Source organism: Harpia harpyja, chromosome 11, assembly GCF_026419915.1.
Source record: "Harpia harpyja isolate bHarHar1 chromosome 11, bHarHar1 primary haplotype, whole genome shotgun sequence".
NCBI lineage: Eukaryota > Metazoa > Chordata > Aves > Accipitriformes > Accipitridae > Harpia > Harpia harpyja.
In genome coordinates, this window is record NC_068950.1 from 8571585 (window position 1) to 8586404 (window position 14820).

At 49.3% G+C, this 14820-nt stretch overlaps 1 protein-coding gene across 3 annotated transcripts in view; it reads left to right on the forward strand.

Moving 5' to 3' along the window:
• Positions 1-14820, forward strand: part of RXRG (retinoid X receptor gamma) — a 40807-nt gene that overhangs the window by 8241 nt on the left and 17746 nt on the right. The window contains exon 1 of one of the 3 annotated variants that reach the window (XM_052801768.1): positions 4030-4109. The exons of 1 other annotated variant lie outside the window; for it this stretch is intronic. In XM_052801768.1, the coding sequence (XP_052657728.1) occupies positions 4088-4109 (22 nt within the window). In that variant the 5' untranslated portion in view covers positions 4030-4087. Of the gene's footprint in view, positions 1-4029; positions 4110-9160; positions 9608-14820 lie in introns of those variants that run through there. One more of the 3 variants, XM_052801767.1, reaches the window with a different exon arrangement.

Here is a 14820-nt window from a genome sequence, read left to right on the forward strand (position 1 = left end):
AGTGGAAGTCAGCATGGCTTAGGGGATGGACCTAGACTATCAAAAGTGGAGTTGTCTGAGCCACTAGTGGAGGCAGAGGCAGTGGCAGTGAGGGCTGAGGTGAGGTCTTTGTATCACCCTTCTCCTGTCTTTTTTTACTGCTGATTAATGAAGGGTATCTTTGGGCTTCAGCTCATCTTAAATTCATTTTGTGCCTCGTGCTTGGGCAGCAAGACTTGGTTGTGCTTCATTTCTTCCAGTTGCCACACCTGGGCTGTGTCTCTGAATCCAGTATTTGTGGAGAGGCTGCATAGGCATGTCTCTGCAGCATAGCATTGAACACGGTGTGTCTCTGGGCAAAGATGTGGTCTGGTTTATTGTTTGGGGGGCTTTTTTGTGTGTGTTTCCCCCCCCCCGGTGACTCAGAGGCATTATAGGTGTGAGCTGGGGGCTTACAGTGTGCAGGGTTGCTGTGGTAATTGTGCTAGGCCAGGGCTGCTGGATCAGAGTGTTTGGAGCAATGGAAACTTGTTCCAAGACTTGCTTGAAACTCAGTGGAGCTCAGGAGAGCCATCCCCAGGAAGATCATGTCATTACAGAGACAGATGAGATCTTTGTGCTTTAGAGGAGACAGCAAAGCTTTGAGAAACCTGCCTCTCCCTCTTTCATGCAGACACACTTGGGTTTTAGTGGTATTTTATTTCCTTCCCTGCTCTTAGGGGATCCAATGGATAGGCTGAAATCTACTGAAAAAGGGTTAATGAGCCAGTGGGATCTGCAGAAGTGAAGTGGAGGTGGGATCCAGGTGAGCTGCCTGGCTCCTGAGGAGCTGCAAGCATCCAAAGAAAGGGGCAGCAGCCCCACCCACCATCCCACCAAGGCTTATAGAAAGTGCCTCATTGACTGGAGCAACAGCTAAAGTATGAAGACAGCTGGCTGAGAAGTGCTGACTGAAGCTGCACCTTGGCAATATGGTAGATGTGGCTTTTGGGCCCTTGGTCCAGATCAAAAGCTCTGTGGCCATGTGACACAAAGTGCTAATCTGGTGTAAATGCCTTCTCCTTCTTCAGATCTTTTTAAATTATACTAATGGGCCAACTTGATAAGGCAGGCTTTATCCTGGATCTGATACGCTGGGTGCCAGAGAGCAGATTGTATTGTAGACGTAAAAGTGCAGGAGAGACAGGAGTGATTCAATGAAAGCCGGAGCCCTTGCTATGGCATTAATGTGACAGTGTGCAGTCAGATGCTTGCACTTCATCCAGGCAGTGCTCTGTGGAGAAACCCAGTGTGAGCAAGCTTGAAGCTATGGCCTTGCTTGCTTGGAGAGAGTATGGTTAGAAATCCAAAGGTACATGCTGATCTCTCCTATCCCATGTCAGGATACAGAGGAGCCTGGGATGAGGTGTCTTAGGATAGATATCATCCTTCTGGGCTTTTGGGGCCTGGCTGTTGTGGCTGGGACCTTGGGGACCGGACTGGGCTGTGGCTGGTGATGGCTACTGTGCCTTCAGCCATGAAGGTATTGGTGCTAGCCCCTGATGTGAAGCTGTTCCTCTTGGATGCCTCCAAGCCTTCCTCCCCTGAGAAAGTAGCTACTCAGAGCAGAAATAACCCCTGTTACCTTGAACTCCAAGATATCCACATTTGCCTGTCTGGTATAAATAGATCATCTGAGGCAGCCAGATGTGATGGAGATTGACAGGTTGTCTCTGGAGTTTTGCACTTGCTGAAGCAGGAGGAAATGCAAAAGCACGAACGTGGGGATGCACAGAGTGAGAGTAGCAATCAAAGCCCCCAGCTGCATAGGAGGCTGTGGCATCTGCTGGGGGGGATGCAGGTGGGAGCCCTTTGTGGCCTTGTGCAGGGCAGTGCTGTGACAAGACCTTCCCCACCCTGTGCTGAGCTCTGGTGGCCATCAACAAATGCAAGGTCCAGCAGACACCTTGTGTGGCTGGCCTGTCCCCCATCAGCTGTGTGCCACCCAGCTCAAGCCCTTGCCAAGGAGGGGAACATAGTCTGCTCACAAAAATCCAGGTTTGTCAGCAAAAGAGAATGAAGAATGGAGCAGGATCCGGGGGGGGGGGGGGGAAGGCTTTTGGAAAGTTTCCCAGGAGTTCTGCAGAGATAGGTGGGGGGACCAAGTTTCACTTAGGTAATTTGTTTCTGGGTAATCAGAGAAGCCCTGAAAATCTGTAGGTATTTTGTTACTGAGGGATTGTGGGGTTTTTTTAGAATCCCTGTCCCTACAAGCAATAATGCAGGCTTAAATTGGTCAAGGAACCATTTCTGTTGAAATATTTCCTCTGAGAAATGGTGGTTGTGGGAAAACAGCAAAATTGCAGGCAGTTGCATGGACTGTGTCTTCTAAAGTTTCTCTGAGAACTATTTTTCAGGAGAGGAGGAAATGTTGGTCTTGAGAGTGTAGTTTTCTTTGAAGGAAGGTAACCTAGCTGTTTTCAAGCATTTTGCAGAAATCCCAGCTTCACATCATGTGTACAGCAGTGTTAAAGAGGCGCTTGCATTTAAATGACAACCCATAGGTCCTCTGGCACTCTGATTGGAAAGTTTGCTTGCAGCGTGGTATCAAGGAGGTATCAAGTGAACCTTTTCTTCACCTGTCCTTTGAAAGCCCCTTGCTGAATACCAAATAACATGTCAAAGTGGACTTTAAGAGCTGAGTGTTCATTTCCCACCGAAATCTCCTCTGGACATGAGTGCCTTTTGGTCAGAGACCTGCCTTTGGATCTGAATGACTTCAGCACTTGCCTGTAGAAATCTTAGCTTCATTCAGTTCTCATCCAACCTGGAATCCTGGTTTTTTAGCCCAGTTTGCTGCCTTGCACCACTGACAAGAGAAGTCAGGTGCTTAGCTTGAAGTGCAGAGGGATGTATGACTCTCCCACTTGCAGTATTGAGGTTCCTTTTTTGTCTCCATGATCTTTATTCCAGCAAAGGTAAAAAGGTGGAGTGACTTGTCTGAAAGCAGGCAGGGAGCCATGAGCTCCCAAACCCTGAGTTAGCACTCTGTTGACCCAGCCATTGCTTCTTGATACAATGCATGCCCAAACCTCCATGTGGTGTAGCCCAAATCTCCTGTATTATGGGCTTGCTTATTCCCTGCAAACCCAACCCAAAGCAATGGATGCTTTTGACAAAAAAAGTATTTTCCAGAGGGTCCAAATGACTACTTTTTTGGATCCACCTTCCCAGGAATACTCTGCTGCATGCTTTTCCATGACGCTACTGCTGCTGACCTTTCTGCTCTGGCAAGGGGGAGTCGCCGGGAAGCACATAGGCAGTGATTCTTTGCTGTTACAAAGGCCGGGATTGTTGGCAGCTTGACGCCCCAGAAAGTGTCTAATTGACTTGACTCTCTCTAGCTGGGCTCCAAATGGATTTTCTGCCTCAGGATATCTCGGCATTATAGTGGACCTGTTGTTTTTGCTCCTCGCATGATATTAAAAAGTGCATTGTTGGAGCAGAAAGCGTGAGTCAGAACGGATGTGCGGAGGGAGCTGCCTGTCGCCCTGTGAATGAGTGCCAGCGCAGAGGAGCGGAGCAAGATGGGGGTCACCTGCCATCTGCAGTTAGGGGCTGAAAAGTTTCTTGGAGCATCCTAGAGAATGAGCTTGGCTTGATGGTATAGATGACACTTCATATTCAGAAGTGGACAGATGTAAACCTGCCCTTTGCATCTCAAATAGGGAGCATTAGCATAAAAATATCTCTTCTAGTAACTTTGCAGTGTTTGCCTGCTCCAGTGCATCTCCAGCGTGGGCTTGGTCCGGGTGCCCTTTGGGCTGGGCAGATGCCTTTCTTGGTATCTCTTGTCATCTGGCACCAGTGCCTAGGAGGGTCTCACCTGCACCTGTGTCAAAATGCTTGTGCCACCACTGGTGCCTGCCTGGGGAGGTAATTCCCTGTAGGAGTGGGCAGCTGGGCCCTGCAACCAGCAAAGCTGCTGGAGGTGCTTAGGCAGGTGTAAGAGGATTTGGTGACACTGCTGATTAGTGTCGAGGGCCTCATTATGGTGCTGGTAATTGAAGGTCTCCCAAGGTTTAAACAGACTGGGAATTATCTGCCCTCAGAGGCTGCTCTTGGCTGCATGGGATGGTGCTTTCTGCAAGGTAGGCAGTGCCCTCCCTGGAGTAGTCTGGTGCTGGGGATGGTGGCCCATGCCCTCCAGACCCTGGGGAGGGGACCCACGTCAGGTGGCAGCCGTGGGGCTCAGGGAGAGATGGGGAAGGCCTGGGGAGAAGGAGAGGGCAGGCTGTGTTACTGCAGGTGTGTTTGTGGTGTTGCTGTTTGAATATGCTGCTGCTGGTAATTGCATTAGCCTGGTGGGGCTCTGGGGCTAATTTCATCAGCTTGGTGTCTGTGGTTATTGCTCTACAAGAGACAGTGGTGAGAAAAGGCAGGGCTGGGTGGGGAAGGGCTGATGCAGTAGCTCCCTTCCCCTCCATCCCCAGGGAATCATAGGGGGCACCTTGCTTTTGGTGACTTTTGCCTGTCCCAGGCCAATGCCAACCAGTACAGCAGATAGATGGGGTTGGGTCAGACCATGAGTTAGCCTGGAGAAACCTAGTTTCAAGTCCCTGCTCTGCCACTGACTTCCTGTTTGGCCCTGAGCATGTCACCTGGTATCTGTGTGACCTCCCTTGGAGGCAAGCAGGGAGGGGAACAGGCATTTTGGCTCCTGTGGCACTCAGCCTGGTAGCCCCTGTTGCACCTCACTAGCCATGTAAAGGGAGCCCCAGCTCTAATGCCAGCACCCCGTGGGCAGTGAGTTTTCTCTGGGACTTTGTAGCTCTGAAGCAGTGTGTCAGGAGGAAGATGCACATGCAGCTGTAGGCTTATGAGGGCTACAACCTTTTTGTTTGCATATGCTGTTGCCACATGCATGACCATAGAATCCCTCTACCTTTAAACAGAGATGGAATGGGGGACTGATGGGATTCTTGGTCATATTTGCGGTTTTCCTGGTGCAATCCAATGTGCAAGGAAAAGGGACCATATTTAATCTCTAGCTTTCCTGGTTCTGGGGCAGGGCGGGATAAGATTATTCTGCTTTAAGCCTTCACGTGTTTGGGGTCTGGCTCCAGAGACCAGCAACTCAAAAGGCTTGGTGAAGTAGTACTGGGAGGTCTTTGAGATGCTGTTCCAACACACTGCTGAAATATTGGCTGTGGTACAATGGCCTTGGAAAGCTAATGGGCAGGTGAGCGAGTCAGGTACCCCAATGCGATGTTAGCATCTCAGTTAGCTCGAATCAGCACTGCTTTATCGGGAGTCCCACTCTGACTGATGCCCCCCAAGGTGTGGCTGCTGGATCGCAGTCAGCAGCACCGAGTCCCATCTGGGTGCAGCACGGCAATGGTTTTCCTTCCTAAAATAACAGTGGCAGTCATAATGTCTTCTCCTTTTATGTAACAAGGCAGGGGAGGGGGGGCGGGGCAGGCAGAATAAAAAGCATTCGATAATTTGAAGCAGTGAATTGTGCAATTTCTAGTAAAAATTGAGGGGCTGCCTCTGTATGGTCCTGCAGTACTTCTTAAGAGAGACTGGGTTGGTTCCCGGAGTCTGTCACAGACTGATTTGGGTACAGGGGCTGGAGCTTCTCTGTACCCTGAAATCCATGGTGGTCCCCTAAATGAATTGCCTGATGCTTGCTTTGCCTGAGGAAAGTGCCTGGAGGGCTTTCCTTGGAGTTGCTTATCATGTACATGTGTTCTGCAGCACTAAGCACTCACTAACCCAGATCTGCTAAAAATCAATAAAGTAATCCACTTACTGCTTGGGACTGCCAACCTTTTTAAGGCGCTCAGAGCTGTTTTGTCTTCTTTCCTCTCCCCTTTCTTCTAAGCTGGAAGAAAGAAAAGAGGGATGGGGAAGGGGGTGCTGGCAGAGCTGGACTAAAATCAGGCTCTTTGCTCTGGGCAGATCAATAAAAATAATTCCCTACTAAAACTTCATTAGCATGGAATTAAAGCTGCTGAGATCCTGTGTGGTTGGTAAGAATTAATGGTTCTACTAAATCTCAGCACGGTTGGTGCTTAAAACGCAAAGCCGCTTCGTTGCTCACACCTCCCAGTCCCAGTGCTGCTGGGCTGAACTGGCCATGCAGCCAGCTCTGCTCCTGCTCTGCCCACGGCTGCTCAGCGAGGGTACAGCCCTCTCATCCAGCCTGAGGGCAAGGGACAAGCCAGGCTGGGATGGTAGTGAGGTGTGACTCAAGCAGGTGGAAGCAAAACTGCTGAGCAAGAGTGGATTTATCTTGAAACAGTGGCTTAATTCTGAGTGCTGGTGGGCGCTTGGAAACTTGGGGTAGATGGCCCCAGTGCATCTCTGTGGGGTGATGGATGGATGATGGGAAAGGTCTCTGGGTGGATGCTGGACAGGCAGGCTTCCTGTCATGGCAGAGCTTTCCCCCGAACCGGATCAGAGAGACTTCCCTCTGACAGACTGCGTGTGGGGCTGTACAAAGTCCCTCTCTTCTGTGGCAGTCTTGGATCCTATTGAGGGTGTGCGTGTGTGAAAATCGCTTCTTTTGGAAGCAGATTGTTTGTTGGGGTTTTTGATTGGAAAATGTTTCTTTCAGTCTTGTCACAGAGAAAAAAACTTGCCCTGCTGAGAAATTCAATTTCTGTCCAAAGATTGAAACAAGCCACCTTGCAGCCAGCTCCTCCACAGCGCTCTGGGTCTCTGCCTACAGGACCTTGGGGCATCCCCAAGTGTGGCTGTTAAAGGACAGCAGTGGAGGCAAAGCCAGCATTATCCTGAAATAGCAAACTTTGCTTACAGGTTAGAAATCCCTGTGGTTGCCAGTGACCTGATGCCCCTTTGATTAGTGCAGGGTGAAGACTGTTTTGGAGGGACCCATGGGTGTGTGAGACCATGGCCAGGTGAGTGTGGGGCAGCACCCACTGAAACAGGAGGTGTGCCTACGGCTCCTGCACCTGGATGTAGCTGTGAACGCTTGGAGAAGGACTGGGCCTTGCCTAGGACGTTTGCTGGGGATGTCCTTGTTGTATGTTGGGGTGGTGGCAGGGGAGGACACAAGCTCAGCTGAACACGGAGAGGGACAGGACATAGCACCGCAATCAGTTCCTGCTGTTATGCTCTTGTGCTGGATATCAAACCCTCTGGTCTCCCTTCCTGGGAGCTCAAAACTTGTGGCTTGCGAGCGGGGTGTGTAAGCATGCCACTCAGCTGCTTCTCCTCCTCTGAAACAGTTCTGCAGTGCCATTAATGTTTGTGCAATAAAACAAATGAGATGTGAAAGGTGGCCAGATAGAAAATACAAGAGTGATCTCTTCTGTTTGTATTCCCCCCGCAAGACTGCAGTTACTTGGTTTTTTTGCCTCAGTAGAACCTACTCTGAATACTGATTTTTTTTTTTTTTTTTTTTTTAACTGTGAGGGAAAAACAGTGCATGTATACCTGGAGTACAGCTAATGGGCTATGCAGAATGCTGATACTACTGCCTGCAAGTCTCCTTGCTCCTGACAGCAGTCTGGTTATCCATTCATTCTGCTACGTGGAGATGTACTCCCAAGTGTTAGGTTCCCATTCCCAGGTAAACTCCAAGTACTGGAGTTGATCTGATGTACCTGCTACCCATGAAGAGCTGTGCGTCCATGTCATGGTATCCTCCTGATATTGCACGTTACCAGGTCCTCGCACACAGCTGCAGAGCAGAAATGGAAGGAAGCCAAATCACCTTTTAAAAATAATTTAAAAGTTATTAATATGAAGGAGGGAAAAAACCCTTTCCTCGCTTAAACTCTCTGGCTAGAGAGAAGTGGGTATGGCAGTGTCTGAGAGTGAAGGAAGAAACAAGAGTAACCTTTCCTTCTCCTGCGCACGCAATACCTCGGGGCTGACAGCACCTCAGTCAGCATTTGCATGAGCTGGGGCTGGATGCTGTGAACAGCTCTGTGCTGGTATATTGCATGCCTTCCCCTTGTAGCATGCTTAATGCCAAAGGGCAGCATGGGCCCTCAGGTGACCTGAAAGGGACCAAGGCCAGCGGGCCCTTGAAGGATGCCAAACACCCTAATCTGCTGCGCTTCCCTCTTTTTGTCTCACTACTTGTATGGCATGCTCCCCATCCTGTACGTGGGGGTGGTTCATGGTTTTCCTGGGAAGGCAGAGCCCCTTGCTAGCCCTGTGCCCCCTTTCTCTGCCACGTGGCTGGTGCCAACAGCAGGGCTGCAACCCACCTCCTCCTCCAACACACGCGTAAGTCAGTGCAGACCTTGGTCTCCAATGGCTTTACGACCTCAGGCAAAATTCCTTCCTTCTCCATTCCTTCGAGGTGACTTCATCAGAGGTCACCCAGATCAGAAACCAGAAACAGTGGGCTGTGCTATTGCCTGCATCCCTGCCTCTCCCCAAAATTGCAGCAGCTGTGCAGGGGGCTTGCCAGGCAGGGAACTGGGACTGCTCCCCCTTCAGACTAGCAGTCACTGGAGGAGGCAGTGCTGGAAACTGCGTGTGGCTTTGCCCCAATCTGGCAACTGGCTGCTTGTTTCTGCTTATTTCTACCTATTTCCTGCAGTACTTCAGTGTCAGGGTGGGTGGGCTTTAAATGGAAGTTGTGGATGTAGGTATGGGACTGTCTGTGAAGCTTACTGCATTCTGCTGCCATAGCTGTCAATGCTTTACTGACTATGTGGTGTGGATTGAGCCCCTGGGGCTCTGTCCCATGTCCCCACCTCATTCCATACAGCTTTAGTAACCGGCTAATGATGCTTTTTTGGGGTGGTTTGGGTGTCTTCTGGACTGCTTTCAATGAGGTTGGGGAGGGGAGTTGAGCTTCCGACACCACTAGCCCCAGTAAGGTCCTGGTCCTCCTCAGCCCTGGCTGTGTTTCCTAGGGGTGACCGCAAACGAGCACCGCAGGGGCCGTGACTCGATGCCAGGAGCGCAGCTGAGGCAAGCTCGGTGTGGGATGGGAGCGTGGAGCTCCCTGCCCTGCACATCCCTAGCCCCAAAGCGCTGGGATGGTTGCAGGTGTGCTGCTGCCCTGTCAGCCAGCCCTCATCAGGGCACCAGCCCCTCTGGGTGAGGGTTGGTCCTTTGCATGTCTGGAAAACACCTCCACATGGCTGGGGCTAGTATAACTAATAAACTGCATCGAGTCTTCACTGGTGGAAAAGCAAAGCACCCCCCTCCTTCCCCACGATGCTCCTCCCCTAAACAACTTAACCTCCCCCCCTCCTCCCAATTTTTGATCTATACCGGACTCGTCATGCATTGATCGGCGTCTTATCTGGGCGATTATGCTACCCGGACGGTCTGCCGTGAATTTGCAGGGAGCCGAGACAGCTGAGCACGGGAGCCAGCCCTGAGTGGTGGAGAACAAGAGCATGTCTCATCCTGGCGAGCAGCTGCTGTCGGCCTGAAGCAAGGATGAGGCCACGGGAGAAGGCAGCTGCCCCGGCACCCTCCGAGAGCCCCTGCTCCTGCAGAGCCATGTCCCGACCCCAGCGGGCTGCACGGCACTCCGGGCAGCTTTGAAGTTAGAGGCGGCAGTTGTGTTTAGAAAGGCAAGAGATGAACTGAAGATTAAACATGTATGGGAATTATCCTCACTTCATTAAGTTTCCTGCGGGCTTTGGCAGTAAGTATTTTACTTGCATTTGCAATCTGTGCCTTCTGGGTTAGGTGGAGGAACTGATCCCACAGTAGGAGTATGGGGGGGGCGGGTAAAGGGAATTTAAAAACACGTTTAACCTAGCTCGTTTGTGGCTGTAACCTACATTGCCTGTGTGCTTATGATTGAAGCTCTTCTGTGATTATATGTGCTGTGAACTTCAGCACAGCCAAACCAAGCTGCCTGAAATTATGCAGGCTTGAGTCAAACCATGACTCTTTGCTCTCAAGTTTAGTATATGGCATTTGAGAGATGCATGTATGTGTTTGCATGTGATGGACTGAATCTATGCATTGAAAGAATAGGATCAAACCAAGTAATTATCTTTCTAATTGCATTTTTATTAAGTTGTTGGAGGAAAAAATTAATTTTAAAACATAAGACAGCCCCCAAGAAAATCTAAAGAGGGCTCTTTCCTTGCCTGGTGGCTGTCTCCTGCCCTTGTGACACAGATACCACCATAATCGCGTGAAGCTGTGTCAGATTAGCCAAATGAGGCTGCACAGTGAGATAGCTGTCTGTGAAGGGCTGCGTCTGCATGGCTGTGAGCTGCAATACCCCCGTGCACGCCAGCTGTGAGAGAGCCCCAGTTGCAGAAACCAGAACTGCTCTTGGGAAATGGGCTTTGCAATTACTGGGGCTTGCTCATTATTTTTATCTGAAGTTATTCCCCTCTTGTCCTAACGTGGGGGATGTGTAAGGGGAATGGGTTGAGGAGCTGTAGGGTGCTCCCCAACCGAGGCAGGGAGCGGGCAGGTTGGAGTGCTTGGCTGCGAGGAGCTGGGAGCACCCACGTATCGGCTGTTGACAAAATATTGATGCTGCTCCAGGGAAGTTAAAGTGCATTGTTGTTTATGAGTGTGCAAAGTCTTAGTATCTCTGGAAAACTCCTCGAGTTGTTCCCAGCCCTTCAGGGTGGGTGAATGCCTCCAGGACTTGCTCTGGAGGCCCCCAGGCTGTATACATCAACCTTTTATTTCTCTGCTAGAGAAGAGGTTTGTGCAGGCATTGAATTGCACGTGGGATGTTCCTGCTACATGTATATTTTTTTTTCCTCCCTCTTGCACCAGATGCTCACCTCTGGTAATTGTCCAACTCCAGAAAAGTCATTGGTATTGCATCAAGTCATCCCCAAGTTTCACAAGCGCTTGACTTTCCAAAATACCTTTTTAGGCAGTTTCTGCAGAAAAGAGACGACTCGCTGGAAGAATCTATTGCTCACTGGTGGTTTTAAGGAACAAGCAAAGACAAGCCAAACTCTCTCCTATTGCTGCAATAAGAGTAAAACAATGGAAGTGTTGTTTGTGTTTAATTTGTGGAGTGTTACAAATTTACAAGGAAGTGAAAGAAAAGTGACATTCAGACTCATCTTCATAGGAACCGGGCACAGATCCCTGTAGAAACAGGGGTCACAGCACTCAGCATAGCCTTTGGGAGATTTCTAGGAAAAGAAATCAGTAGTAGGAGCAGAGGTGTTTCTGCTCCACCAATAAAGGCAAAGGAACTATTCTCCAGCCCACCAACAGTTCAGTATATTGGGACTTTAACTTTCATTTAAAAGTATATTTAACTGGTGTTTTAACCTGCTTCTAACTTGGTTTAGAAAAACAGAGGTGTCTTCTGCAGGTGAACTGCTGACAGAGATGCAAAAGCATTGGCCAAGTTTTGTTTGGGCTGCTTTAAAACAGCTGCTCTGGCCTGGCCTGTGCTCCCTGGACGCTATAGTCCTGCAGGTTACCACTCACATCTACACTCCCCTCAAAGCCGGAGGGCTTCCATGCCCCTGAGGCAGGTTGGTGGGGCTGGGGGCCTGCGGGTGGTGTGGGGGCTGTCTCTCCTTGGGTTGTTGGGTCTGCACAGAGGGATTTCTGGCTGTTTGAGAAGGCAATTGCTGCTCTGGCCAGACAACTTTAGGGCCCGTGAGCTGTGCGAGAGGACAATCAGGCTTTGAGAGGGATGAAGCAGGACAAGATCATGGTGACCATCAATGAGAGGGAGTGTGTGGCAGCTTCCCACTGCCTGGGGGTCCTCACCACAAAGCCCATGAAGGCAACCTGCATCTCCATCGGGCCTGCAATATGTCTTTGCTGCTCCCCCCTCCTTTAAAATAGCTATGAAACTGTTTCTGGTCCTGCCTGTGCTGGCACCATGAAGGGGGACATCAGGACAGTGGAAAAGGGCAGTGTCCACACTAGGCTGTCAGCTTGTTGCATTCATTATTCTTGTACCATGTTGCTGGAGGGCACAGTTAAGGTGATGTGGCTGCTGCTGTTCAGTGTGTCTAGATTTTATCATCGTATTCAGATTTCCTTTAGCTCTGAAATTCTGGGCTTCATTTTGAGCATAACAGCAAAAAAAAAAAAAAAAGCTTGTATTTGCTGTCTTCTTTCTTGCATTCAAGTAACTGTTACACATGCTTTAACTTAATTTTATCTGTATTCAGGTTAAAAATAAGGTACATGTTTTTGACGGTGTGTATAACTGTCACTTTGATCTTAAATGTCTGAATAACACCATCGAATTTGGCTGAGAATGTACATACACAAATTGGTAATAAGCAGATGATTTGAGATGACAAAAGGACAGTCAGACGCTAAAGTATTACAGATGAGTTTGTAGACTAGCAGGGAAAGCGTTCAGATGAGTGACCCTTAGACATCTAAGGCAGGAGACTTGCACTAAGGTAGATGGATTTGCCTTCACAGCCTGGGCTATAGGAGCAAAGGAAGGGGCTTCAAAATGTGTTTTTATTCTCCAGAAGGATGCATTTCATCCGGACCCCAGCTCCCAGGGCAAGGAAAGATGCTGTGCTGGCTGTCCTCTCTCTTTGAGCACTCTCTGGCAGTTGGTTGGGGACAAGAACTAACTTGGCTCCTCCACAAAGTCTCTTTTATTAGTACTCATGTAACTTGGCCTGTGGCCACACCACCTCCGGCTGCAATCTTGTCAGCTCTCCCAAGCAAAGCAGGGTTAGGCCAGGTCGTTTGGGGGATAGGGGGAGGAAAACCCAGGTTGTGCCTGCAGTGGGGCTGCTGCGTGGCTGGTGGGCACCTTTTTCACCTGTGATGGTCCCAGGTTTTGTGACCTGCAGGATGCTTTTTTCCCTGGGTGTCACAGCTTGCCATGTCTGTGCCTGTAACTGCATATGTGAAGATGGAAGAGGGCTCTTTGGCCCAGCAAAGGTGTGAGAGAATCCAGTGACTGGGCAACTCCTGCAGCCAAAGCAATGCAGATTTTTTTATTTTATTTATTTTTATTGTTTGGGGGGGGGTGTGTGTTGTTTTTTTGGTTTTTTTTTAATTGCCTTCAATTGCCTGGGGCAGCCACAGACCCTGCAGCTGGTGGGTTCCTTTCTGATAGGGACCTGTAGTCTCTCCAGGAGTTTAAAGACCACTGTAGGAATTTGTGCATGTTTTTTCAGTGGGAAATCTGATCAGACAATCATGAAAAACCCTTCAGGCCTCAAATTGAACAACTGTTATTTCTTTGGAGATGAGAAACTTTATCCAACTCTTGTGTGTTACTGTGGTCACCAGGGGGGATGTGATACCTTGTTAGGGTGAGTAAATTTGCCTTGCAGTCTTTATTTTAATTACCTGACAAGCAGTTGCTAAAGGAGTCTTTGGTTGGGAAGATCACCATAGCCATAAATTTACCCTGTAGTGCATGGTTGCTGTCAAAGTCATGGCAAAGCCTGTGTAGTTTCTGTGGATTTTGCTCCTTCCTTCTCTCCTCCTTAGCTTGGCTTCCCAGAGAAGAGAATATGTGGTTGCACTGCAAGTGCGCTTTGTCCAATGTCCTTGGACATATTAAGCTATTGACCCACTGTCCAATTTCAGTCAAAGCAGACCAAGATCTCAAAATAGCATCTGATGCTGAGACTGCACCAGGGCAGGTGAAAGTCTTGTGTGCTTCCAGCCCACGGCTTCTTGTGGGTCAGGTTTTGGGTGGCCCCTGTTTGCAAGGGCGGCACAGGAGCATTACCTGAGAGGAGCAGGAGCAGCTCTTCCCACCACCTGGAGAGCTGAGGGAAACTTTCTCCTGCCCTGTGCAGATCCCTGTCGCAGAAGCCCCTGCTCATGTATGTGCCAGCACACCTCCAAAAATTTTTTTCTCCTCCATGATGTTTACCATCAGGGGGAGGCTGCATTATTTATTGACTCAGAGTTGAGTAGGGAGATGGAAGCACAAAGGTTACTGGACCTTAAAAGCAAGACGAAAACAATAACCTTTCTGTAGGATATTAGCTTGGCAATCTGTACTGCCTGTGGAAATCTGCTTGGACAGTTAAAAATATCACCAGAAAGGGAATAGTTTTTCAGTTTATCTTCCATGTATTAAATAAAAACTACTTCTGCAGTCATAGCAGCAAAACTTTGATTCCAGTTAACACGGGTTCCCTGCTACATAACTGCATCCAGTTTCAGGAGTGTTTCTCACAGGTATTTTCCCTTGAAGGTCGTCCCCAAGGACAAGTTGCCTGCCAAGCTGTACCTCCCACGCACGCCTGTGCTCCTCTGCTGAAATCAGCCCTTCTCTGCATGTCTCTTCCCACTTCTTGGTGCTTTCTGATCTGCGGAGGATGAAGTATCTGCAAAGTTTTGCTAGTCGTGTGTCAGGCGGGGCAACTTGCACCTTTAATTGTTCATGCCAAGGAAATGAATCCTTTCCGTGTATATCTGAGGCCTCAGAAGCACAAGTGTGGTTTTTGTTACTTGAACAACTCCAGCTTTTGATTCTCTCTGACATTAAAAACAAAACTGTGAAGGTTGAAAGTATCATCATCTCTAGGCTTGCCAGGGATCTGCAGGTCTCAGGAGGCAGGATTGCTTTAGGCCTTAGTTGAAGAAAGACCCCAGTGTGTAACACAGATACCTTTCCTCTCAAGGCTTTGCTAGGTGTTAGAGCTGAAGGGGTATGAACCAAAACAAACTTGCAACGCATGTTGGTTAAATAGACAGCGTATGTAGGGCTTGGATGTTTCTGGTCTCTGTGCGTTCTCGTTCCACTTTCTGCTCAAATGTAGTTGCTGAGACTGGTGTTTCCTGCCATTATTTGGGTGAAAATCAAGATAGCTTTATTGGTTGCAGCCTGGACACTTCTCTTCCTACTGCCTTTGCTGAAGCATTTGGGGTCACTTGCACACTCTTGCAGGTAGCCTTTGCCTCCACGCCTGCCCC